Raw genomic sequence first — 11,333 nt, 5'->3', positions numbered from 1 at the left:
TACAGGTAGGACTGAAAGATGCTTTCAGTCTGTTCAGTCTACTCTCGTGTTAAAAAGTTACCATTATATAAAAAATGGGCAAGTGGCAGGAATGAACAACGCTTTCAGCAACACAGAGATGAAGCACAAACAACCACTGGTACAAAACGAGTCAACACCACGGCAGCATGATGCACCTCAGGGATATTTGTGCCAGGCTCCTAAACAGTGAGTATTACGGTAATATTGTAATATTGTACGATTAAATTCTGTTTCTGTCGTGTCTGAGTGTGTGACGTGTCCGAGAGGAATTCATCTTTGTAAGTTTCTTCGTGAATCGTGAGGAATAACGCCACCTACAGGTTGTCCATTCCTGAACACTTGCCTCATTATTCAAGTATAGGTGGATACAGAAGGACACTCACAATACACATATTTAAATATAATACACTGTATACATATATTGTAATACATATATTGTTTTTTGTTTTTTTTTTTTAATTTCTCTTCTTATTTAAAATATTTCAAGTCGTGAACTCAAATGCGTGACGTGGATGATGAAGTGTGCCACATTCGTTTACTGGGAAGCGTGTGAGAGAAGCACGGCGAGCAGGAACACATGGATGCTACACTGAAGTACGAGGTATGTCGTCAAACTGAAACGGCGCGGAATTAAACACTTCGTTACGTTCAAGGCGTGTTAGTTTGACGCCGTAGAATTCTTCACGATCGCTAAAAATTCAACGTTAATGGCTCAGGGTTTGCTTTTGTTTTTTAAATCTACTCTTAGATTTGCTCCAAGCAACACGACCAGGGGCCAGTCACCGACAGCTAGCTGTTGTAATGGTGTATCAACTGGCTCAAAATAGCTGAGAGCGCCACTTTTCTGTGGAACTGTGCACCCTCAAAGTGTTCCTAATTTAAAAAAATCAAAATAAAAATCAAACAACACCAACTGGAAAACTTTTGACCTAAATCAACAAATCAAATATTAACACTTTGTCTTCAGTTTTCGCAGCAATATTTCACTTTTTAAGATACATTAACGCCACTTTGACCTAAATTCTCACATCAACTGTTCTAATTAGGTTTCCAAACATTGAAAACAAATCAAATATTATGCTAACCCTTTGTCTTCAGTTTTCGCAGCAATACTTCACTTTTTAAGATACATTAACGCCACCTAGTGGATCTGTTCTGCTAGTGTATATTTCCAACCAGGAACATCTCTGTTGCAAAATGAAAAAAAAAAGAAAGAAAAAAAAGTAGAAGAGTGCATTTGTAGTGTTACTGTGATCCATTTAAATTACTGATTTTTTTTTTTTTCTGTGATCCATTTAAATTACGGATTTTTTTTTTTTTTTTAGGAGATTTTCTGGCAACTTTACCTTTAGTTACTGTTTACCAAAGTCTCCATCATGAACCAATAATATTAGGAACATCTAGTGACCTCATTAAAATGTTGCGTTTAAGAATATTGAGCAACGAAAATCCAAAAGGTCAGGTATGATTTCTGCTTCTTTTGCATCCATGACCGATGTTAGATGTCAACTGATGAAGGATTAAAGACATGACATGTGAACGGATGGATGGATGGATGGATGGATGGATACATGCATGTGAAGCCTCAGCGCCATCTCTCAGTATGCAAAGCCGCCACGGTTGGAAACGGCCGACAAGAGCAACATCTGCAGGAGCGTGTCTTTAAAGACAAAGTATTGCAGATACTACACCAGATACTTCAACTCAAAAAAGACAACGATATTTGTCCACATTTGACAATCACTCTGGACGGCTTCGAAATGTAAATATAAAAGTTGGTGCGGTCTGCAGTTGTGCGTGTTCAGTACTTACAGTTTTCTCAGAGATCACAGTAGTTTGACTGTGGTGTTATTAAATAAACCACCGCCCTCTACAGATCAAGAAAATAAATGCAGACTCTTTATACTGAGTTACATTAAAACGTTAGTAACACAGAGCGAAGAGTGTGAAGGCGGTCGTATCGATTACCTGTCCGTCTGCTCCTGTGTCTCCTCCTAACAGTAACATCACTGTACACACACTACTGTGATTTGGATTCAACCAGACCATAATATGCAGCAGCTCAGACGTGGGAAGATATAGGACTTGAAAATATATGAACTGCAGTTTGATCAGCGCGCAGTGGTTTGGAAAATGGGAGTTGGAGCGGATTTAAAATAAAAAAAAAAAAAGTCCTGACATTGAGTAGAACCGATCAACTGAAACTACAACTACTTGAATTAAAAATTAAAAATGAAAAAAAAAAATGAAGTTGTGTGTTCGGCGGTTTGCTCACGTGCTGTTTCTGCGATATTTACTACTTATTTTAATGTGCGATAATCCTATAAAACTGTTTTACTCGCTCAGATATCAGTGTTTTTATGAATGACTTTTACCCTTTTACAAATGTCAACATTAAATCTAACCGTTGGTTTTATGAACTAACTATTACTAAACATGTTAATGAGTTAATCACTTGTTATTTTTAACTGTTACATAAAGCATAATTTTGAAGCGACAAAGTTCTACTTAAGTACTGCTACTTAGTAGTACTACTACGACTGGCCGGTTTCAACATGGCCGTGACCTCTGGCCTTGAGGTCTGCACAGGCCAGTATACTACATTTTATCAACTAGTAACTTAATGACGAGCTGGTCTTAATAGTTTTATTGATTTCTAGCTTTAGCGGTAAAGGTAGCGTGACGTGTCCGCCGGAACATTCAAGGCCGTATCGAGTTTCAAAGTTCAACCTACAGCACATTCAGAACATGAACAAAAACACGCTGTTGAAGTTTAAGGAAAATCAGATTAAGTTACATTTTCCAAAAAAAAAAAAATCCTGTCCTGACCCAAAAATATTACTCAGCTCTACAGTGACACCTACCTGTGACAAATCAAATACAACAAAAACGTTCAAAATCCACCTGACCATCAAATCATTTTTTTTTCTGTTTATCTTCTTAGCTTGTGCATTTGGTTTAGCATCTATTGTAGCACTGTGGTAATCACATGCCTCTCGCGCAGGCACAGAGGCATTAGTAGTCAATGTGCAAACAAAGGTAGTATATAATCATATCTCAGGGTCTGTAGAACTCGGCCACCTGAAATACGATGCTTGTCGGAAACTTTGGTGTCGTTTTTGTTTAGCTAGAAGGACGGTTCGACTCGCTTGCTAACGGCAACAACAAACTAACGGCACTGTCTCGTTTAACCGTAAGGGATCTAAGCTTGAGCTGTGCTTACGGTGCCCCCTGCTGGAGCACACAGCGTAGACATTTGACACATGGATCTTTACCTACGTGACTGACATGATGCTCAAACTATGGATGGGTGACGGCAGCACGGAGATGGGACACAGAGGACGTGGGAGTATGAAACACTACACTGGTATAAAAACACACGTACTGTACATTTTCTTCTTCATAGATTACTGTTATACATAAGTAATTAACTGATTATGCTAGGTTATGCCAGGGACTGTACCGTTATATATATATTATCGTTACATTTATAGATATTGTACATACAATCTTTTTTTTAACAACCACAAAAATATTGATACAAATTGTTCTTGGAAATACAAATCATACACGGAAACATACATATGTGTAGTTTTTTTTTTGTTTTTTTTACATTAATAGCATACAGTACAAATTTTTTTTTATTACTCTAAGTTTCCTTTTTAGAAACAGTAGCCTTCGATGGATTATGAAAGTATTATGTTAAATGTCTTTATCCGCACGGACCGGAAGAAAAAACAACATCTCTCCTCATCAGTCCATGAGATTAGCTTCAATTAAAACTGGTGCTTTAGTGAAAATTCCTGTTCCGATAATTATAATAATAATAATTTTTTTTTTCTTCTTAGACATTCGTGTTTTTCCGTATTCACTGAAACGTTCCACGTCAGCAGAACTCAACACTTCAACAAGGTTACGCACTACAGCCAACTGCTCTCATTATTCCTCAAGGCAAGAGCAGGACGTCCACTAATGGAAACGTCAGCGCCCCCATCCTCGCAGTTTGTAGGTTGAAGTGTTCTTGACCGAGATACCGAACCCTAAATTGGTCCAGATGGATGTGAAGAACAACGTGTGGTTCCACATACAGAAGCAGTGTGTTTTGAATGAGCGTGTGTGTGTGGGTGTGTGTGTGTGTGTGTGAAAGGTTATTGTAGTCCATTTACATTTCCTCTTCAGACAGAAAACACAAGACGCTAAAATAAACGATGTGCGACCGTGGACTGTATTCAACAAAGCATGAAATAAAAAGACACAAGTGATTAGTGGAGTTCTCCCCGGAGATCGGCGTGTGCTTTGAAGTTACTGAGCTTTGGAGAACGAGATGAACCCTGTCATGTGGGAGTCACATCACATGTACTGAATGTGTGTGTGTGTGTGTGTGTGTAATTTCAAACACACACACACACACGGGTCTTTTAAAAGGCAAGTAGGCTGGTATTAAATTAGCTACAGTTTGAAAGCAAAGTGCATAAAAGTACACAGAACGGTGGCACAGCTACAGGACAGGTCCACATATTACTGCGTTTTTTTAAAAGGTAAACGAGTACTGTCAATACAAATAAGTAAAAAAAATAAAATAAAATATTTTTTTTTTATTGCCTCAATCACGTATATAATCATTCTGTTGTTTATCTCTGGAGGAAAAAAAAAGAAAATTAATACTTCCTCTAGTCTCGGTAATCAATCAGTATCTGCAAAGATTTATGGGATTTCCATAAAGACTTATGTCGTAAAGTGGAGTTTTTTTTTAATGAAGAAGCTGCTCATGTTGCATTGTACTTGTCAGGATATTCTGAGCAAATTAAATCAAATGGGGCAGTAATTTCAACTAATAAGACAACTCCAATATTGTTGACTGATATATATGGACATATATATATATATATAATATATATACTTGTACTGACAGTACTGGAAGACCTCCTAAAACTGTGTTACAGTATATGTTGAAATCCACTGGAGCACCTACAGAACATTGTTGTACTGAATAAAACTGAGTGACTTTTTCCACAACACATTCACACCACGTCAGTGTTCGACTCGACGTCCAGACCACAGACATAAAACTGGACACATGAAAGATATTTTTTTCCCTCCTTATTGCCAGAAATGTTCCTTTACTGACCACACTGTCTGAACACGAAATGTGTTTTTTGACAGAGTTTTTTTTATAGGTCTCTTGTGAATCAAAGAGTTCTGGTGAAATAAAACAGAGTTGTTTTTTTACCTCGATTTACAATCAGCAATACATGTGGGGACAATATTTTTTTAGGGGAAATTCTATTATTGTAGGGTCACGTCGTCCTTCTTGGACTTTTGAAGATTTAGTTTTGTAGAAAATATTAGAATTAGGATTAGGATAAAATCAAGTTTCCACATATACTTATAGAATAATAATAAAGGTTATGGGTTAAGGAATACATTTTTTAAGTGCTCACAAAACCAAAAAAAAAAAAATATGCCCAAGTGTGTGTGTGTATATGTATATGTGTGTGTATGTGTGCAGTAAGTGTCATTGCTTTTCACATAAGGATAAAAAGAGCTACATAGTTGAAAATACATATTTGGAATCAATAACTCAAAGCCATAATTCCACAGATAAATAAAATCAAATCACAAGTCAAATAAATCAGCAAGTATCTACACAGTAGTAACAGTACAGTCAGAGAACTCAGTAGCGGGTCAGTCTCGCTGCAGAACAGACCGTCACACACAGTGACTTTTCCACCTTTTAGATGTTTCTCTTCTGGTATCGCCTCCAGCCTGGCTCACTGCATGGCTGCTGTAGTGGTTAGTGCTGGATGACATCACCTGGGTGACACAGAGGAAGGTCAGACACCGTATTCTACCATGAAAGCGTCAGCAGGCTTTTTGAACACGGCTGTTTGAGTAGTGAGTCATTTGACAGGACCTGGTGTCTGTAGGCAGTGTACTTTTAGATCCGAAAAAAAAAAAAAAAAAACGTTGCCAAAATAAAAAAAAGTTCAATTTTGATACGACAACCTAACATTTGAAAATTTACACCTAGAGTTTCAAATCAGACCAAAAACAAATTAAAATGTTTCCTGCTAACTTGCGTTGCCAAGGCTAGGCTAGGACAATCCAGCTAAGCCCAGTAGGCATTTACTGTACATTACTGCCCCCTACTGGCTGTGTTGTATGTGTTTCTAAGTGAAACCCCAAAGCAGACAGACTGTATTGTGTCAAATTAAAATGACTGACTGAATTAATTTTTTATTCGTAGTTACCATCTAACGTAAATTACAGTAAATTAGCTTAATAATAGCCCCATAAAAGCAGGCTACAGCTAGCGTCTGCTCAGGTCAGATGTGACTGATGTCAACATTTGCTTTAAAGAACACTATTTCTAGACACGCTGCTGCCAAAACAGGTGTCAATCAAGTCAACGAGTCTGAAACATTTGTAAAAGTAAATCACCGTGACTGAACACAGAGAGAGGTTTGGATTTAGATGACGTGTCAGGAAAGACTTTATACCTGAGTTTCTCTGGGGCTTTTCTCATTTGTGTAGTTTTATCTTTAACCAAATATTTCGGTATAAACACCGCTCAGTCCTTGAAAATTCACACATGGATCCTGTACGTTTGGATGGAGAGACAGTGCTGCAGTTCAGACATACATCACACGTAAAAGAGAAGTTCCAGTCACCTGTGACGCTTCAGTGGTATCCATTCGTAAAAGCTGTCGCAATAAGTGGACCCTGAAAAAGTACAGCGTCATTAATTCAAACGTCTGTTTGATTGTTTTGTTTTATACAAATGGGATGGGTATAAAATGTGATCCACTCACAGTCATGCTGTGACTGAATCCAGAGGCTGGCTGTGGGCTGGTCGCACTGATAAAGTTCCCCACACCAGAGTCCTGACTGGCAGTTCCATAGAGGTCAGCAACAGGACCAGGACTACTGGCACCAGGAAATGTTCCAGACCGGTTTGGGTTGGTTCCTGGTGAGGAAGAGCCAAGTGGATCAACAACAACAACAACAACGACGACAACAAGGATATACTAACTAATATGACTCTTGAGACTGTCTGTGATGAAGTATTTGAACTTTGGTTCAGATCGGACTGAATTTGAGGCTCTCTATTAAACTAATTATTTTCATGAAATCCTGTCGTAACATTTGATTTCACTCATTTATCACATAAACGAAACAATGTGTCAAACTCAAGGCTCGCGGGCCGAATCCGGCCCATCGCGTCATTTTATGCGGCCCACCAGAACTTCACATGTGTATGGTTGTCTTAAGATCTGTACTAGTGTGCACTGGATAGGTAAAATGAAATGGTGAAATTCTCAGTGTGTGTGTAACTGTAATAATTTGACTTCTCTAATCCCAAAAACGTACATTTAGCGTAAAAGACATATGCTGCTAGCCTATTTATGTGTAAAAGTATTCTTACTTTGCTCAACGCTAATATTTTTAATTTCATTTCGTAATCATTTCAAATGAAATGTTAAACCTGTTCAGCCCAAAAATAAGATTAGAACTCTGGTCTAAAATCCAATTACCTAAAACTCATTCCATGTCTAAAGATTTATCAACTTGGTACAGTCTGAAAAATTAACCCTTGAAAAAACAAAAAATAACTTGACTTCCTATATAAACAACAACTGACAAAATAAGGTCCAGTACAAATAAGTCGTTGATCCTGGACCTCGGTCCAAACCAGAGACAGCTGTGATCAGAAGACGCTCCAGTGTTTCCTTCTCTAAACAACGACAACCTGTTTCCCCCGGCCCTCGGTTACAGAGTCTACAATCTCTTCATTCTCATTGGTTCTCAACGTAGAAAAGAGATACACAGTATCAAACGTCCGTCTCCAGGAATGACTGCGGAGACACAGTTTAGATAAGTTACCCATCCATGACCGCGACCTGAAGCCAGTCGTCAAAACCAGACGTGAACAGAATCTAGGCTACGGTGGTATTTGTTCACGTAATTACTCCGGTTGCCCTCTGAAGCTCACAGAGACTGTTTTGACGCCGCGGTCTCACACTCGTCTGTCACCGAGTGCTGTTGTTTGTTGAATATGTGGCGAGGCGCCCACACACCGCTGAGAACAAAAGAAATTGTTGTATTTTCGGGGGGTTGAGGTTGGAGGGGTGTGTGTGTCTGTGTGTGTGTGTTGATTTGAAAAATGACAGAGCTGAGCGGGGAAGAATAAAATGAGCATAAGTAGAAAATATGACACTCGCACACAGTTTATTTAACGGGGGATGTTCCCGACGCCACATGACTCTTGTTCGGTTTTTATTTTATATCTCCTTAATGTAAGGCCACAAAAACTACTTCTCACCTTCAGAGTGGTGTTTTCATCACTTTGCAGATACGCCAGACAGTTTACCAATGCTTGGCAAAAATTGCACAGGGGAATAGGGCATAATACACCACATCTAATCAACACCTGTCAGAGGGAGAGCCTCCCTACTCACACCCTTCCCCCTCCTTCTCCTTATCTGCCCCGGCTCCTTTTCCGCTCCTCTCTTTTAAATATACAGTATGAAATGGTGATTATCTTGTCCAAAGTACCTGGGGTATTGGACCTCGCCTGCTGCCTGACAGGCAGGAAATTACACAAGGTGTTCTGGGTAATGTGAACGAAAACATTTCATGAACTCGCGTCACCGGGAAAGAAATAATACCCAAATAAGAGAGAGAGACTGCAGGCGGCCGACCAGAATGTGTTTCTGGAATAGCCTTGTTTTTGGTTCTATCACCGCAACTTAGGTGAAGTATTCACAGGTATCACATACTCAACTACAGTCACTTGTGTACAGTTCTCACTCCTTTTTTCCTTTTTTTTTGTTTTTTTTTTTGCATTTGACACCTTATCATTCTGAGAAACAAAAAAACATGTTTTTTTTTTATCCACAGGTTTTATATGAAACCAATCATGTGACGTGAAGGCACCAACCTGAGCTCTTAAAAGGTTCTGGGCTGCGTAGGTGGTGCTGGACGGAGCCGGGCGAGTTTGACGCTGAGCTGGCGTGATCGCTGGGCAGGATCTGGGCAGCCCCCTGCACGCCCAGGGAGCCGTAGTCGGCCAGGCAGTAGGACGCCCCTCCCCGCACATCGCTGCTGGCCCCGGACGCAGAGTACAACCCATAATCAGGGAAGCCTGCGAGAGAGAGAGAGAGAGTGAGTTTGTGTGGGTTGGTTAATAACATGTTAGCGTTGGACTCTAATTATAACCTTGACTAATTATTCTCTCGATCATAAAATTAGATAATTTGTGTCAATATATTTCCTTTGTAGTTAAAACCCGCGGCTTGTGACCCACTGGTATTTCAACGAATGACAACGAAGAACCGCACGCTGACATCACTGTTACCGAGCGTCTGTGTCAAATACAACATTAACGCAAGTGTCAACAACATTTTTTTTCTTCTTTTTCATATTTGTTTGAATCTCGACCTTCTTCACTGTGAGTGTCTGTAATTAGAGAGAAGAGTCAGTGTGTCGGAGCGGCTCCTGTGGGCTTCCCTGCCTTTTAGGTGAATTATCTCAGGTGTCGGTGTAAAAGGTCGTCAGCATGAATAACAGCTTGTGTGAAGACCACTTGGCTTCCCATTGTCTCACCTGGACATGAAAGTCATCTTATTTCTTAATATATATATATATATATATATATTTTTTTTTTAAACCAAACATTTAATATGTAGCTTCCCCCTCCTCCACGGGGCCCCCTACCTGAGCCACGAGCCGTTGCAACCGCTGCTGCCATCACTGGTCCATACGCTGAAGTTGGAAAGCCTGAGAAAAGAAGACGTTTTTAATTTTAATTTTTATTCTTGTTCATGAACCAAATGGAATTTCTGCACAGTTTTTTTATGTTTTTAAAATGGTTTAACTCTCTTGAGGCGCTCACTGAAACAATCCTGTCAGTATTACTGACACAAAAACTCACAGGCTGCAGGTCAACGGCGAGTTCAGACTCACAATTCCTGATTCAGTTCGGAGACTTAGTCTGGGTAGTTCAGGAACTGAGTGTGGAGCAGTGAATATAAAAGATTGCTAAGGAGCTAGAACGAGCTGTAATTGGTGTTAGAACGGCTGCTCCCTGATTGCACTGGCATGTGACGCTGCATTCTGCCTGAACTTGTACTTTTTTTATTTATTTTTTTTCCATTAATGCAAATGAACCCGTGTGAGAAGCTGCTTTTATTCTACTGGAAAGATATGCTGAGAAAAAACATGGAAGAACCTCTAAAATAGAATCCTTCTCATGCCCAGCTGTCCAAAGTGGGACAGGACCAAGATTTTTATCTCTATTACACTATTACATATTTGTCAAACTCGAGGCCCGTGGGCCAAATTCCAAAGTGGGACAGGACCAAGATTTTTATCTGTCTTCCTCTATTACATATTTGTCAAACTCGAGGCCCGTGGGCCAAATGTGGCCCACAAGGTCATTTTTTGTGGCCCGTGGGAACTTATGATGTGTTTCTTAACTTGATAAAATAAACTTTTTTTAAAATTACACAGAGCAAAGTAAAATAAATATATTTTAGTACAATAAATAAATACTAATTGCAAAAACATGTATTACTACGTTATGAAGTAGTTACATCTGTACAGTCTTACAGCTACAGCCGGCCCTTTAAGGAGAACTGTAATGCTGACGTGGCCCCCCCCTGGTGAAAATGAGTTTGACACCCCTGCTCTAATGCGTATTAAAATAACACTGAGTCACTTTCAGAACTCCTTCCTGTCTGCTGCACCGCTCAGGTTAAGATACCAACTGCAAATACAAGAGTGTGTTCTGTCCTGGTTTCCCCCACGTTCCTCCCCCACGTTCTCCCTCTCTCCTCACCATAAGTGCCTCCGAGGAGTGAACTTGCCCACTCGTTTTTAAAGAGTGTGACTTTTCCCTCTGTTCTCTCTTCAGTTCAGCGCCGAAGACAAAGCTTGTGCTGGTGAACACTCTGGATTACTCTATAAATTTCAGTATGACCTCACACACCTCCCCCCCTTCACCTCCCCCTCTTTGCCTCCCCCAAGTAGAAAGATAGAAGCAGTAATGAGATGTGTTTGTGTGAGATGTAAATAACATCATAATAACAACAATAACATGGCGGTGGCCTAAACTGTTTTCATAATTGTGTCATTTACCATCAGCCTCTGCATCTTCTCACACATAACAGCTAACATTAAAGGAAGCAGCAAAGCGCCCGTGAAATTGAGATTAGGCAATGACGAAGATGTGCTGGGAAAAAAAAAAAAAAAGGCAAGGCTAAAACCGAAACACGGGGGAGGAGAAGAAAGGGGGCAAAACGGGCCTCCAA

At 39.8% G+C, this 11,333-nt stretch overlaps 1 protein-coding gene across 1 annotated transcript in view; it reads right to left on the bottom strand.

The window, feature by feature from the left end:
- Window positions 1-2,952: 2,952 nt before the first annotated feature.
- LOC103377698 (RNA-binding protein Musashi homolog 2-like) overlaps window positions 2,953-11,333 on the bottom strand; it is a 117,759-nt gene continuing 109,378 nt past the window's right edge. Inside the window, 5 exon segments of the mRNA XM_008308598.3 lie at window positions 2,953-5,835; window positions 6,693-6,744; window positions 6,834-6,988; window positions 8,963-9,166; window positions 9,739-9,801. Coding sequence (XP_008306820.1) covers window positions 6,703-6,744; window positions 6,834-6,988; window positions 8,963-9,166; window positions 9,739-9,801 — 464 coding nt within the window. The 3' untranslated portion in view covers window positions 2,953-5,835; window positions 6,693-6,702.

The sequence above is a fragment of the Cynoglossus semilaevis genome, chromosome 4, assembly GCF_000523025.1.
Source record: "Cynoglossus semilaevis isolate Cse_v1.0 chromosome 4, Cse_v1.0, whole genome shotgun sequence".
NCBI classification, from domain to species: domain Eukaryota; kingdom Metazoa; phylum Chordata; class Actinopteri; order Pleuronectiformes; family Cynoglossidae; genus Cynoglossus; species Cynoglossus semilaevis.
Note: the sequence above shows the minus strand (reverse complement) of the source record. Positions and strands in the feature narration are given on the sequence as shown.